The sequence below is a fragment of the Bos indicus x Bos taurus genome, chromosome 3 (genome assembly GCF_003369695.1).
Source record: "Bos indicus x Bos taurus breed Angus x Brahman F1 hybrid chromosome 3, Bos_hybrid_MaternalHap_v2.0, whole genome shotgun sequence".
Taxonomy (NCBI): Eukaryota; Metazoa; Chordata; class Mammalia; order Artiodactyla; family Bovidae; genus Bos; species Bos indicus x Bos taurus.
Window position 1 is genome coordinate 9,444,275 of NC_040078.1, and position 16,644 is coordinate 9,460,918.

Sequence of the window (16,644 nt, forward strand, 5' to 3'; positions counted from 1 at the left end):
TTTTTTCTTCTCCCCAGAAGTGATGGGTGTGAAATTTTATGCCTTGTCACTACTCCCAATCTCAAACGCAGTTTCATTTCAAAAACCACATGTATTTATCTTTCTCACTGCACACAGGAGCCTCAGCAAATGTAGTTCCTAGAAGCGAATTGCTGCACTTTTCCTCCTTCCAGTTCCTAGCCGTTTTCATACTGTACTCTAGTTGAAGTGCTTTTTGAAAACAGATGTTTATGAGTCTTCCAACCTTTCGTCACTACTTGAACCAAAACCATATGTGTTTATCTGTTTTCCGTAATAGACTTTGTCTAAGAGTTCATTGAGAAGATATGTCATTGCTTCAAAGAGCTTCAGAAATCACTGCTCTTACCCAGATGACTAAGCAAGAAGACACTCCCGTTTTGAACCCTTAGACCATCAGTGTGGTACTGGGGTTGAATAGCTATCCCAGGGTCACACATAGCTGGTCAGCCTTTCCTCATAGCCTGTGCTTCTGGCAGGATAAAATTTGTAGTCATCTGAGGAAAGGAGGCCATAAGCAGTGTTTAAAATTCTCATTTGCCCCCTCCTTTCTTTACACCTTGACCTTAGTTTGAAAGTTGTAGCCCTGTGGGCTCCAGAACATTGCCTGAGTGTTCACTGGTATATAATTTGGCTGTTAGATAGGAGAATTCAGTATCTGACTGTTGGGAATTATATTGCTCAAAGTGACCCAGTTACTGTATAACTACCAGTATGGCAGACCTAGAATGTGATAAACTTTTCTTTTCAAGCCAATTCATGCTGGGGATGGCTGTTCTTTTTCCTTATATTCAGTTTAATTGCTATAACTAATGGATGCCCATCTAGCAAAACAGAGCCTAAGGTAGTTAGGCTCAGGCATACTTTAATAAAATCTGCCAGTGCTTTGCTTCTTGAGAATTTATATAATCTTTGGTTGTCCTGCGGTTCTCATTTGTGTGTCTTGCAGTTCTTTGTGGGTATCTCTGGCTTTAATCTTTTCGGGATTCCCTCTTAGAAGGTACTCTTTATAAGCATTTGTAATGAAAACATTTTTGACCAGTGTTGGTTTATGGGTCTCATGATGTGATGATTTTTTTAGACTATGGAGAGGAAATCCTCCTGGTCACTATCTTATTTCCTTATTTTGCCCCCTCACCTACCCATTCCTTACTAACATGCAGGAAGCCTGTCTAGCAGTCCAGAGGAGATGTCTGGTGCTGAGGAGGGGAGGGAGACATCCTCAGGCATTGAAGTGGAGGCTTCAGACCTGAGCTTGAGCTTGACCGGGGACGATGGTGGCCCCAACCGCACCAGCACAGAGAGTCGAGGCACAGATACAGAGAGCTCAGGTGAAGACAAGGACTCTGACAGCATGGAGGACACCGGCCATTACTCGGTCAATGACGAGAGCCAAGTCCATGACCGCTCGGAGGAGGAGGAGGAGGAGGAGCATCCTCGTCGTCGTGTGCAGCGCAAGCGGGCCAATCGTGACCAGGACTCATCAGACGATGAGCGGGCCCTGGAAGACTGGGTGTCCTCAGAGACATCAGCCCTGCCCCGACCTCGCTGGCAAGCCCTTCCTGCCCTTCGGGAGCGGGAGCTGGGCTCAAGTGCCCGCTTTGTGTATGAGGCTTGTGGGGCAAGAGTCTTTGTGCAGCGTTTCCGCCTGCAGCATGGGCTTGAAGGCCATACTGGCTGTGTCAATACTCTGCACTTTAACCAACGCGGCACCTGGCTGGCCAGTGGCAGCGATGACCTGAAAGTGGTGGTTTGGGACTGGGTGCGGCGGCAGCCAGTATTGGACTTTGAGAGCGGCCACAAGAGCAATGTCTTCCAGGTGAGGCAAGGGAACAGACTGGCAATTGAGAAAATCAGGCATGAGTTAGACCTGAGCTGCTGCTGAAGTAAGAGTGATAGTGAGTGGTGGTAGGAATTAGATATCAGGAGTTGGTCATACCTTGGCTCCCATAATGACTTAGAAGAGTTAAATACCCTGAAAGACTCATGGTGATCTGTTGTTTCCTTGAGCACAGAAACTGTTAGAAGCCTCGTTATATAGGAAGGGTGTTTGGAAATCATCAGGAAGGCACTAATGCCGTGCTCGGAGGCATATAATATAAGAACAGAAAGAGGCTCTTGAACCAGACTACTGAGTTTAAATCTTGGCCCAAACCCTTAACTAGCTGTGTGATTATGGGCAAGTTTATTTAACTTCTGTCTTTCAGTTTATTTGCCTTTAATTTAGGACTGATAACGTACAGGGTTATGAAGATTAAATAACAATAGAAGCTAAGCAGTTAGAACCGTGCCTAGTACTTAATAAATCATTGATAGATAAAGTTAGCATTTTTATTCTCTGGAAGTTTTACTTAGCAGCACATCCATCATATAGTACTAGACCTTTATCCCTAAGCATGTTCTCTTTCCTTTCCCAGTATCCCCTCTGGTTTCCTTTATCTTTGTAGCAAATTTTTGTTGACTTCTTGAATCAAGGAAGATTCTTCTCTGTTTTTCCCTTACCTTTCTTTCTTACTGGGTTAGTCCTAGTTCACCTGAGTACTTAACCTAAACCAGTTCAACCTTCCAGAATCAACAGAAATGCTCTCATATTAGAAATTCTTTCTCTTCTCCTTTAACCCTCGGAAGAAATTGAACTTGAGCCAGCTGTATGAGAGCAGGAGGTCTAAGTTTCCAGCTGTTGTATAGCAAAAGGGGATGATTTGGGATTGTCATCATGTTTTTACCTCTCGGATTCACTCCTTCAATTTCTCTTGTCCTGTTTTTTTTAATTAACATCCAGGCCAAGTTCCTTCCTAACAGTGGTGATTCCACCCTGGCCATGTGTGCCCGTGATGGACAGGTTCGGGTAGCAGAGCTGTCTGCTACACAGTGCTGCAAGAACACAAAGCGTGTGGCCCAGCACAAGGGAGCATCCCACAAGGTAAGTAAGCCCTTGTCCCAAAGGTTGTACATTTTAGCTCTTCCGTGGATCTCAGCCAAGGGCCTCCAGTATTTCTGTCCACTGTGTCCCCTTTGTTATGGATACCTGCGTCACTTCTTTCAGTCCTAAGACTTGTAAATAAGATTGGAGAAAAAGCAGTCTCCCAGAACTTCTCAGAATCTTGCACATGCAGCATTCACCTGATTATCCTTAACTCCTAAGCTGAGCCATGGTTGGTTTGGAGATCCTCGAGGCCCCCCTTTGCCTCCCAAGCATTTAAAATTTGCCCTTACTGTATTTGGAACATTTTAACAGTTCAAAGGTGCTAGCTGTTGGCTTCTCATATGTGAGAGCTCCAACTTTCCTGTCCACAACACTCAGTGCATAAACAGCACTATTTCTGGAAGCCCTATTTAGAGCTGGGAATATAGGCCAAATAGTCATGGTGGCAGCAGTGAGGAGCCAAGAACTGCCCAGTCTCAGAGTAGGCACTGTTTTCTTCCATGCCATGAAAAGATCATCCTCTCTTTTTATAAACCCTGCACAAATATATAGGTGGACCTGAATATATATAAAATATATAGCTTTTCTTGCCCAGATGACTCAAGAAATGTGAAAATTACCTATTTCTTTGATTCTTAAGACTACTAGTTAGACAACTAACTTTTAGGACTAAGCTCTAGAGAATGAAACTTGGGTGCCATTTCTCTCCCCACCTGAGGGTGTGGAATTGATTTGAGAATGAGCCCTAATGGCAGTGTTTTCCTTTGGTGTCACTGTTCAAATCCCCTGGAGACTTAAAGTAGCAAATCACCTGTGCTTTTGACTTGTATAGAATAAACAAGCTGTAAGTAATTCACACACAAGAGACAGTGGGCTTATTAAATTACCTTCTTTCCTGAGATTTTACAACAAAAAAAGCTAGGTATTTGTCTTGCTGAGACATGATAAATGCAGCCCTTCATAAATATAAAGGAATGAACTAGACAACCTTTAGTTTTAATCTTTTAGAAACCTTATCCTTTCTCTTTTTTCTCCTTTAGCTAGCCCTGGAACCAGATTCTCCCTGTACGTTCCTGTCTGCCGGTGAAGATGCAGTTGTCTTCACCATTGACCTCAGACAAGACCGACCAGCTTCGTAAGTATAGCAATAGTATTTTTACAGAATTTGAATTTCTTGACCTTGAAAGTATTGCAGATGTCCTAGGTTTTAAAGATATTACACATGTCCTGGATAATTCTCAACTAAACACAAAGAATAGTTCCTTTGTGTTTATAATAAGAAATGGATTAGTTTAGGGAAATTCCTTACTTTGTTGTTTATCTGTTTCTCAGCAATAAAGTACTATTCAGCTTAGCTTCATTTCTAAAGCGGAGTTCAGTTATCTTATTATATTGTGGGCTGTAATAACTGGATGATCTTCTAGTTCATTTGGGTGCCGCTGAGTTTCCCCACAAGAAGCACATTACTGGCAGCTTAGAGGTATGCTCATGTGTAATTTTCACTTCAGTTATGTATAGAAACATAAAAATTAAATGATGATTCTTAAAAATATTGGTAGTTGTAGTAGAACTCATCATATCATAGCTCATTTTTACATGAATCTGAGACTAATGGGTAAATTATATCTGCTTTTAGCTGTGTGATACCATAGAAAGAGCATAGCGTCTTGTTTGTATCCAGGCAGACCTAGGTCAGATATTAATTTGGGCATTACTAGTAGTGACCCATGTAACCTTTCTGAACTTCAGGTTCTTCAGCCTCGCTGTGGATATAGTCAGTCAGTCTCATTCTCTCTCTCTCTGGTTTCTGTGAGGATTACTGATAAATGTGTTTGATACCTCAGCGTAGTGTGTGGCAGTGTGGTGGCTTTTTTTCTTTTTTGACTGCACTGTGTCGTCGTTGCTGCGCTGGTTTTTCTCTAGGTGCAGTGAGCGGGGGCTACCGTCTGGTTGCGCGTGCAGGCTTCTGTTTGTGGTAGCTTTTCTTGCTGTGGACCGCGGGCTCTGCGGCACGTGGCTTCGGTAGTTGTGTCCGAGGGCCCGGTAGTTAGGCTCCTGGGCCCTAGAGCACAGGCTCAATAGTTGTGGCGCGCGGGCTTAGTTGCTCCGTGGCATGTGGGCTCTTCCTGGCTCAGGGGTCAAACCTGTGTCTCCGCACTGTCCGGTGAATTCTTTACCACTGAGCCACCAGGGAAGCCTGGCACCGTGGTTATACCTGGTTAAATTGTAGCTGCTAATTAGTTTACTTTTTTCATTTTTATTGCGCTTATAAGAAAACGTGTGGATGCAGTAATGAAGCACATGGACAAAATGTAAATGCTGCCTCATGTATACTCCCCTGCCTCCCACTTTTCTAGCTGTTGATAACTATTGTTAAAAATTTTGAGTGCCTTTTCAGTCCTTTTTATGTACATTTACGTATCTTTACTATATACATATATGCTTTTCCCTCCAGTGTGGGGTAATTGTATGTGTATATAAACTTGCGTGTATGTTATGTTCTTGCAATTTGCCTTTTTCACATTATAATGCGTTTTGGAGTTTTGGAGATATTTCTACGTCAGACCAAAAAGGCCTACCTCATTTTTAACCATGACATATATATCATAACATTGGTGTACCACAGTTTGTTTAATGATGACCTAGTTGATATATTATCTAGATTATTTACTGTATTGTTTGTTTTAAAAATTATATATATAATTTTTAAAACAAACAATATATATAATTTTTAAAAAACAATATATAATTTTTAAAACAAACAATATATATAATTTTTAAAAAAACAAACTATATAATTTTTAAAAAACAAAACTATATATAATTTTTAAAAAACAATATATAATTTTTAAAACAAACAATATATATAATTTTTAAAAAACAATATATAATTTTTAAAACAAACAATATATATAATTTTTAAAAAAACAAACTATATAATTTTTAAAAAACAAAACAATATATATAATTTTTTTAAAACAAATAATACAGTAAATAATCTAGATAATCTATCAACTAGGTCATCATTAAACAAACTGTGGTACACCAATGTTATGATATATATGTCATGGTTAAAAATGAGGTAGGCCTTTTTGGTCTGACGTAGAAATATCTCCAAAACGCATTATAATGTGAAAAAGGCAAATTGCAAGAACATAACATACACGCAGGTTTCCCTGGTGCCTCAGACGGTAAAGCGTCTGCCTGCAAGGCGGGAGACCCGGGTTCGATTCCTGGGTTAGGAAGATCCCCTGGAGAAGGAAATGGCAATCTACTCCAGCACTCTTGCCTGGAAAATCCCATGGACGGAGGAGCCTGATAGGCTACAGTCCATGCGGTCACAGAGTCGGATACGACTGAGCAACTTCACTTTCACTTTCATATATTTAATATGGAATACTGGAAGTCTACTATGGGACCACAGAGTATTCAACTGTACAGATCTTTTCCCCCCTTAAAAATTATCTTAACTCTTATAAGTGAATACCAATATTGAGTAAGGGATATTACTGATTTTTACAAAGCATACAAGTAAAATATATGTTAATTAGGTGATATAAACAGCTGATTATTATCAGACTTTTAGAGAGATTAGTATAGAAAAAGTTGTCTACAAAGTGGAAGAATTTAAAATAACTGGTTAAAGGATGGAAGTGTTTTCAGCTTGTGGAAAGGATATGTTGGTTATTGATGTAAAACTTCAAGAGGGTGAAGGTTGAGAGAGAACGAATGGACTTCTGGAAAGGGAACAGGCCTGGGTGATAAAGGTGCTACCTTCAGTCCTAGCATGTAGTTATCTGCCTTTGAGAAATCACTTAACCTCTTAAACTGAATGATGTTTGTTATTTTCAATTCTAAAGTTCTGTGGTTCTGTGATAATAATGAAACATTAGCAAGTTTTCCAGAGAGGAGTGGGAGGGGCAAAGATGGAAAACATGATAGGAGTTTGTTTGGTCTGCTCTGGTAGAGAGTTGTGAAGCAGAATGAGATCCTCTGAATCAGATTCAGAGGAAAACTACTACTAACCCACAAGAAATTGGGAATCTGGTTCAAGTAATGGGCAGAGCACATGACTTTGGCAGATAATGGAATGTGTGATGAAATGTTGTAGGCAGAAAATCTGACTGAGAGTTGACCAGTAAATCTAGATGCGAGCAGTAATAGATGGGATAGAAATTAAACGGGGGAACGTAAGAGGAACTTATAGTAGGAGGGGGTCCAGATTCTGAGCTGGGAAAATAAGATACAGTGGGTCTTCAAGAAGTTTTTGCTTTAGGGGTTGAATTAGTGAAAGGCTGGAATGAGGTTGGAGGACTGAATGTGAAGGTCATGGCTAGAATATCTTAAGCTGGTGCCTTAACATCCGCTTATATGCTAGGCATTTTTGTATGAGATTGACATAGGGGAATATTTCCTTTTTGTATGCATAATAGCTGACTCTCTGGAAGCTGGTGAAATTGGCTAATGTCATAGGAAAAGAGATTTAGAGCTGTAGGGGGGATATTCCTTTAGCCAGTGAAAGCTGGTTTGAGATATTCTTCAAAAGAATCCTGTGGTTTGATCCATAATTTCCCTTTTTCTTAGAGCATACCTGCTCATTAAAACTGCAAGTTTTAAGGCAAAATTTGGTAAATTTGTTTCATATGATTTTGTCTGCTGCCTTGCTCTAGTGTCAAACCTTTTTTTCCCCTGCTACCATTATTAATCATATTTATACCTCTGCATTTTCCATGGAGAGCTCAAGGTACTCCATGTTTTTACATATTGGGACAGAGAATTGTTTGTTTTAGGTGAATATATGGAGGCATGGAAAGATTGAGTTCTTTGTCAGGATTAGATGACAGTGGAGCTGTCATAATAACTTCATAATCTTTCACCTCGATTTCCTCATTTGGCTTCTGCATGGTAAACTTTATGTTTGTCTGAAACCCTCTCCCTCTGAAAAAATCCAGATTGCTTAGGAAATGAGACAGTACTCTGGAAAAGAGCAGTATCTACTCCTCTTCCTCTTCCTTATCTAAAACTCAGAGCTGCCTCTTCTCCATTGCTAATTTTGTTCCTGAAACTCTTTTTTGATTTGTTTTCTGCCTTGTGTTTTTGAGGGTTGGGTACATGTGTATTTATATTTTCCCTAATAACATTTATTTTTAATGACCTCTATACACTATTCTTCTAATGGAAAACTACAGAGATTTTAAAATTAAATATTAATAAAATTTCTCCTCTTTGCCTAGAACAGTTTAGGTTGGAGTGACTTTGACCATGTAGAGAGGATGCTAACATTTACAAAGAAACTTGTCATAATTATAGTTCTTTCTCTAAGCACCAGAAATGAACAAAAGCTTAGAATTAAAAATGAAAATTCTTCTTCATAATTGCCAAAGCTTGGAAGCAGCCAAGATGTACTTCAGTAGGTGAATGGATAAACCATGGTAGACCCAGATAATAGATATTATTTGGCACTAAAAAAAAAACCAAGTCCAACCCTTCCTTTCCTGTCTTCTATAAATTTACTAATCCTTATGATGTCATATTTCATAGGTTGGACACTTCAATCTAGAAAGAGTAGTCATAGGGCCACCCTTAAGGTGGGACAAATTATGGAAATTTTATAAGGTTTCCTTGGGGTCCCATGCCCTCTTCAGAATCACCTGTTTTTGTAGTACAACCAGAAGAATAATTCAGAAATTATTTTCAGCCTTATAAATAGCTGTCTTCATAAGAATCTCCTCTCCTAGTTTTCTTCAAATAAGGGAACACTAATATTGTTTCCCTTTGGATTAACTGTTGATTGCCGTTTTTCTTTGTGCATTTTAAAACTGTGTTTTAAGTGATGCTTTTCTGAAATCTGGGAGGTAGATTTTGACCTTAAAGTCTTTTTTGTCCACTGTTCCTATGATTCATCCTCCTCTCACTCCCTGCTCCCAGATGATTGGAAAGATATATTTGTAAGTAAAAGGTGGGAAAATGTGGGTATTGTCTCTTTAATGGTTGGTTATCATCATATTGGACTCAGGCTGAGACTCTGGGAAGTGATACTTTCATATACCTTTAATTTTATACTTCTTGAGGAACACCATAAAAGTACTACATGTTTTATTCCATTTCCAAAGTAGCACTTAGTAAATATATATGGCAGTGGGTTATAGTTTTCTTTTCTTGTTGCAATGTACAAACAAAACCACTTTTTTCTTTCTTTCCAAATGAAAATCTGTTTGGTTTCTTATTAGCTGTGTCTGCATTACTCTGTTTTCCCTTGCCATGACTGTCTGAATCTTTGGGAGAATATAACGTTTGTACTTTTCTACTCTTGAAGGAAACTGGTGGTGACAAAAGAAAAGGAGAAGAAGGTGGGGCTGTATACAATCTATGTGAATCCTGCCAACACCCACCAGTTTGCAGTGGGTGGACGAGACCAGTTTGTAAGGTGAGTCTGTGGCTGTTTTGCTTCTTTGAGAGTTTGAGATTGTGATGCATTGTGTCCTACCAGCTGTCCCTTTTGGAAAGGTATGAATTGCCTAGAAATCCATAAGCCACCATCTTTCATTTTTTGCCATCTTCCAAAGAGTTTAAACTTCTGTGATGTATTCTGTTCCGTAATTAACATTCCCTGAGGGATGGCTTGACATGTTGCGGATATTATCAGGTTTAAGGAAGTTTGATGAATTGACTGAGGTCTCCACCTAGTAGTTAGCGTAAACCCAGGTTTACTAGCAAGTGCTCTAGTTAGTAAATACTTTCCACCATTTTTCATATGTAAGTTAACATGCACTAGAAATCTTGAATACTGGTTTCAGATTCAGAAATGATTTATTTGACTTGGAAATTCTCATTGTGAACTTAGAGTTTTTGGCTCCTAGTATCCTGAACCACTTTTCTTTATCCTTAGTGATATTTTTGTTTTGAACATTTCTTGTAACATTGTCTATTGAGACATATCCTAGGGGAAACAGAGCTTATGGATTCAGTCCATGACCACATGTGACTGCAGTTAGTTTCCTTGACCCTTTGTCACAGTTATATCCCATCCCTACCCAGTTGGTCTGTCTCAAGTATATTTTTTTAGTTGCCGAGGGATCGTCAGTTTGAAAGGGAGGAAAGAGATTTATAGAAAAATGAATGACTTTATGTTTTTCTGATAGTAGTGAAATACATGATCTTCCTTTTTAAATGAGAGGGTATTTTTTATAACTGCTGCTGCTGCTAAGTCACTTCAGTCATGTCCGACTCTGTGCGACCCCATAGACGGCAGCCCACCAAGCTCCGCCGTCCCTGGGATTCTCCAGGCAAGAACACTGGAGTGGGTTGCCATTTCCTTCTCCAATGCATGAAAGTGAAAACTGAAAGTGAAGTTGCTCAGTTGTGTCCTACTCTTTGCGACCCCATGGACTGCAGCCTACCAGGCTCCTCCGTCCATGGGATTTTCCAGGCAAGAGTACTGGAGTGGGGTACCATTGCCTTCTCCATTTTTATAAGTGTATTCTATAATTAATTTTATTGAGAATCACAGGGATGGACTAAATTTTTAGAAATCCCTGAGAGCCCTACAAGAGAAGTGGGAAACTTTGTTACTCTCTTCTTCCCCTGTTTTCATTGCCTTCTAAGTTCCTTTCCTCTATTGACGAATAGCAAATGTGTAGCAGTAGTTTTTTTTTTTTAAAGGTAAGAAGCTGTTGATCCAAAAAAGGGTTTAGTTGTTGAAACTTTCAAGTGCTGCTTCCTCCAAAAAAAAGCATTTACTGAAATTTCTAATTTGTATTTCCTGCTTGAGCTCTGGATTCATTGAAAAGTCTGTGAATTGAGATAATTCAACCACAAGGACCTTGATGTTTGGAGGAAAATGGAGGCATTGTCTGTATTGATAACTGCAATTGATAATGCCTTTATCCAAAGCTGATACTTTCTGAGGGTTAGAATGGGGCTGGAAATTTGTTTCAGTGTTTCGATACAAGGAGAAATACTCAGATCTTCTGACTCTTATCAGCCTCAGTGTTCTTTATCCCTTTTTGCGTGCCAAATTCTCAGCATGCCATAGGCTGTTTACGTGACAGAAGCACATGTCGATTTTGAGGCACAGTTGGTGATGGACAGGGAAGCCTGGCGAGCTGCTGTCCATGGGGTTGCAAAGAGTCAGACACGACTGAGTGACTGAACTCAACTGATTGCCTATGAGCAGACGGCCCTTCCAACACCCTAGCTCGTCTCTCATCATCCTCAATTTCTCTGGCACCTCTTCATTCATTGAGTATATTGGAATTCCTCCTTTCTGATTCTTTCTTTGATGAAACTTTAGGCTCACCTTACAGTATGAATCTGAAAATATTTTTGCTGAATATTTTATATCATAGCACTATTAACTTTCACTAGCCTGAAGGAAAACCTCTAAGGGAGTACAGAGGAATCGCTTATTTATCCTCAAGGCTTTTGCATCGTAAATACTGAATTTTAGTTTAGGATTGTGAAGGAGCATTTAAGGGAAACCTTAGAGAGCCATGCTTTTTGGAATATGATCAAAAAGCGGGGATGGGTAGGGAGAAAGAAAAAAGGTAGGCAGGTGAAGCGTGATAGCAATTTGAGTCTCTGCTACTAAATCCTGCTTGGGTTGGTGTAAGAATTTACAGGAGTGAAGGAAGGGAGACTATATCAGATAAATGAATCGTGTGGTGATAGATTTGGCAGTGTGATTGGTTGACATGTAAATTTATTGCTAAAGGATTTGGAATAGGCCCAGATTTATAAAACAGAGTCAGTAAATAGTCCTTTGCTTCCCTGTTGGTTGTTATCAGTGACACTGAGAGAACACTAGGTTAAAGGCGCATGGCAGGAAGAGGAGGTGAGGAGGGAAGAGAGGTGCTTAAAGTCAGTGAGGGCCTGGAGGCCTGTGCAGAGACATGCAGTGAGAGTGTTGAGACAGTGCTGGCGCTATTCTTCATTTGATTTAAAATGTCAGGGGCACAGGAAGACTCAATAATGTGGAGATGTCAGTTCTTCTCAACTTGAGTTGTTGATTCAGTGCAGTTCCAGGCAAAATTCCAGCAAGATACTTTATGTATATCAACAAACTGATCCTAAAGTTTGTGAGGTGAGACTAAAGATCAACACCATATTGAGGGAGAAGGACAAAGTTGGAGGCCTGATACTACCCAACTTCAAGACTTACTATAAAGCTACAGTAATTCAGACAGCATTATGTTGGTGAAAGAGACAAATAGATCAAAGGGACAGAATAGAGAGCCCAGAAGTAGACCCCCGTAAATATAGTTGAGCTATCTTTGACAAAGATGCAAAGGCAAAAAATGGAGAAACGATAGTCTCTGCAGTATATGGTGCTGAAATAACTGGACATCGACATGTAAAAACTGAATCTAGACATAGTCTGAAAGTAAAACCCAAAGCTATGAAACTCCTAGAAGATAACATAGGAGAAAACCTAGAAGACCTTGCATTATAAAGACATCCATGAAAGAAAAAATTGATAGGTTAGATTTCATTAAAATTAAAAACTTCTGCTCTGTGACAGTATCTTTCAAGAGAATTAGAAGATAAGCCACAGACTAAGAAGATACTTGCAAAAGGCACATCTGATGAAGGACTGTTATTCAAAATACACAAATAACTCTTAAATCTCAATAGCAAAAAAAAAAAAAAACCAATCAAAAACGAGCTAAAGACCTTAACAGACACCTCACTTAAGATATTCAGATAACTGAATGGAAAGATGACCATCAGGAAAATGCATACAGTGCAAAATAATAACAGCTGCTTTGGAAGACAGTTTGACAGTGTCTCCAGAACTGGCACCCTGTGATCCAGCAGTTAAGCTCCTTGGTATTTACTTAAACAAGTTGAAAACATATGTCTATACAGAAACCTATACGTGGATGTCTATGGCCTTGTTCATAATTGCCAAACTTTGGAAGCAACCAACATGTTCTTCAGTATGTGAAATGGTGGTATATCTAGACAATGGAACATTATTCACCACTAGAAAGAAATGAGCTATCATGTCATGAAAAGCCATGGAGGAATCTTAATGCATATTACTGAGTGGGAAAAAAATCCAGTATGTAAGGACTTCATACTATATGTTCCAACAGTATGACATTCTGGAAAAGGCAAAAGTGTGGAAATAGGATCAGTGATAGCCAGGGTTGGGGTGGGGCAAGAGAGAGGAATAGGCAGTGGATTCTTTATAGCAGTGGAAATACTCTGTGATGTTAATGATGGATATATGTCATTATACATTTATCCAAACCTGTAGAATGCAGAGTAAACTCTGTAGATTTTGAGTGATTGTGGTATGTCAGTGTAGGTTTTTAAAAAACTACCATTTTGGTGAGTGATTTAGATAATGGGAGAGGCTGTACATGTGTGAGGGCAGGGAGTGTGTGGAAAACATCTATACAGCTCTCTGTTTTGTTATATACCTAAAACTGCTTAATAAAGTATTATAAATCAAAAAAAATTTTTTTGAATGACAAGCTTCTGTCCTATGCTCAGATAATAAGAGAATTTTTTGTATTTTTGTATCACCACTTTCTTGCACAGGAGTTAGCAGTCTACACTGTTTTTGTAAATAAAGTTTTATTAGAACATAGCCATAGTCATTTGTTACTGTGACAGAGACTGGATGGCCCTGCCAGCTTAAAATAATTACTGCCTTGCCGTTTAAGAAAAAAATTTGCCAACCCCTAGTCTCAAGCAAGGAAAGTCCTATGGATGGAGGAGCCTGGTAGGTTGCAGTCCATGGGGTCGCTGAGAGTCCGACATGACTGAGCAACTTCACTTTCACTTTTCACTTTCATGCATTGGAGAAGGAAATGGCAACGCACTCCAGTGTTCTTGCCTGGAGAATTCCAGGGATGGGGGAGCCTGGTGGGCTGCCATCTATGGGGTCACACAGAGTCAGACACAACTGAAGCGACTAAGCAGCAGCAGCAGCAGCAGCAGTCTCAAGCATCATATCTAGAATATAGTAGGTTCTAAATAAATACTTACAGAAGAAAGAGAAAGATAAAAGAAGGGCAAAGAGCTTTAGATATTGAGGAACACAGAATGTTCCATACACCAGAATATTAAATACTTAATTAAAATTTTTTTTTACTAATTTGATGACTTGGGAACATAATGATGACCTAGTGATACTTGAAAGCTGTTGATTTAGACTTAGAGGGAAACAAATCTGATTGTTAGCAGCTATATTTGCTGAAGAGTAGTAATTGATAGTATAGCAGTCTCCTATTTGTTTTCTTTTTTTATTGGTTCATTTAAAAAACATTTCCCGGATAGTCTGTTTATGCAGGATATTTGTTAATGAACTGTGGAGAATACAAACATACATTGATTCATTTGTTTATTCACCTAGCATTTACTGAGCATTTGCTGTGTGCTAGATACACAGTGGACTAGGTATAGTTTCTGCCTTCAAGGAGAATTCTGAAGAAACAGATATATAAGGATTAAAAATATTAAGTAACTTACCCAATATTACTCATCTAGTAAGTAGCATAGTATCTGAACTCAGTTCAGATTCCTTCAATATGGTGGAAACCATTAACTATGCTGTTCTTTCTCACAAAAGAAAATTAAAGACAAATGGGAAATATTTCAGGTAAAGGGAACAATTGTATTAGGATAACAAGATGAGACATGGTATATTTAAGAAAGCATAGCTGTGTGTGTGTAATGTATAGGATCTTTGGGAGTGGTAGACAGCCATATTGAGTAGTCTGAACCTTATTTACTAGAAAGTACAAAATCACTGAAGAGATTTAATTATGGAATTTACATTAAATTTTTCATGTTAGATGTTATTCTGGTGATAGTATGAGCAAGGAAATCAGAAGGTTACTACAAATAATGTAGGCAAAGAATGAATAAGAGTGGAGAAAGCAGATATAGTGAAGAAATATACCCAGGAAGTCAAATTGTTGACAGGAAAGAAATATAGGAGAAGAAAGGACCTGATTTTTGGTTTGGCCACCTGAATTTAGGATGGTGCCATTAACAAAGATTTGGGGGAAAGGGTAGATCTTGAATGATCTTAAGGAGAATGATTTTGTTTTGGGCATTCCATTACAACATTCATTTGGCATGTGGCTATAAATGTAGAGATCACTCAGAACAAGTGTGGGCTGGAGACACAGATCTAAGAGACATGTATCTACATATAGGTGGTAGTTAAAATGTTGGTAATGGAATTTGATCACCAGAAAAAAGTATAGTGCAGAATTCTTCCTCCCTTTTGAGTCTCTGGCCTCTGAGAGTACGAGAACTATGATCCCGTCTCCTTGGAAAAATACATGTAAGCACAGTTTCTGGGCATTCACATATACTTGAACTCTAGATTTTAAAATTTCCTTATATAGAGTCAGAGGAGAACTTAAGACTGGACCTTTGAACAACATCAGCATTTAAGGGATAAACAAAGAAGCACAAGCCCATGTGCTTGTGGTTGGATATCAAGGAAGGAAAGTATTTCAGGGAAGGAATAATGAATAATGTCAAGAAGAGAGAAAGACATAAAAAAGTATCTTGTTGGCATTGGTGCTTAGGTTACTGATGACTTTAGCCAGAGAAGTTTCAGTAGTGAATTGAAAGCCAAAGCTAGATTAGAATGGATTGAGAAATGAATAGGGGGTGAGGGAATGAAAATGTTAAAAGCAGATTGCTCTTTTCCATAATTTAACTGATGGCGTGGTGGGGAGGTGGGGGGACAGAAAAAGCAAGAGTAGGAAAGGTCAGTGGAAGGATTTAAACAGGGTCCTTGGAGGGATGAGACGCTGGAGATTGGGGGACACTGATGTGCAAGGACAGTGACTAGATCTGGCCTGCTCCTCACTGTATTTCTAGCACTTGGTATAATACTTGGCACCTAATCTATGTGTCATAAATGGTTGCACAGATGATTAAAGTTTGGATTGGAAAGATGAGGGAAGGTGAAGGTAGTTTGGTGCTTGATGGGAAAGATGGAAGAATAGAGGGAGTCTTGAGATATAGGTGGTAGCTTGTAATAGTTGTGGGGAGAACTAGGGGGAAAAGTAGCCAAATAAAATTTCAGGGAGGGATTGGGATTGAGGACTCCCTGACTTACAAAAAGCATGGTCTCTGCCCATGAGTAATAAACCGTATTGGGGAAGCAGCATACATAGAAAAGGATCTATAATGTTATTTCAGGGCAGATAAATCGTAAGTGATATAAACGCTGAGAGAAGAGATAAGCCACTTCAAAATAATGTAATTTAGGATTACTACTTGAAATGAGAAGTACCTGGATAAAAGAGTTTTGTTTGAAAGAGGGGTAGGAGAAGATTTTTGAGGAAAAGCCTAAGCCAGAAGCTGAATTGGGGAATGTCTTTTATCTGTTCTGACATCCAGCTGACTGCTGTTCTAGTCATTGCATTGAACTTCGGTTCTTCAAGGGTTGTTTGTAAGTTTTGACATTTTCATTGCTTCTTCTGTAGGATTTATGACCAGAGGAAGATTGATGAGAATGAAAACAATGGAGTACTCAAGAAATTCTGCCCTCATCACCTGGTAAGATTCATGAAGGGCCAGTGGCTCCAGGCTTCCCTGACTCAACCCCAAGCCTGCCACCAGACTTGTTGACATAGTGGGAAGAGCTTGGACTTTGGAGTCAAAAGACACCTGGATTTGAATCCTGGCTCTACCATTTAGCAGTTTTGTGATCTTGGGCAGTC

At 39.3% G+C, this 16,644-nt stretch overlaps 1 protein-coding gene across 5 annotated transcripts in view; it reads left to right on the forward strand.

The window, feature by feature from the left end:
- Positions 1-16,644, forward strand: part of DCAF8 (DDB1 and CUL4 associated factor 8) — a 41,851-nt gene that overhangs the window by 14,946 nt on the left and 10,261 nt on the right. For all 5 annotated transcript variants that reach the window (XM_027528704.1, XM_027528676.1, XM_027528686.1 and 2 more), the window contains 5 exons: positions 1,182-1,837; positions 2,801-2,941; positions 3,985-4,079; positions 9,261-9,371; positions 16,408-16,480. In XM_027528704.1, the coding sequence (XP_027384505.1) occupies positions 1,182-1,837; positions 2,801-2,941; positions 3,985-4,079; positions 9,261-9,371; positions 16,408-16,480 (1,076 nt within the window). The remainder of the gene's footprint in view (positions 1-1,181; positions 1,838-2,800; positions 2,942-3,984; positions 4,080-9,260; positions 9,372-16,407; positions 16,481-16,644) is intronic.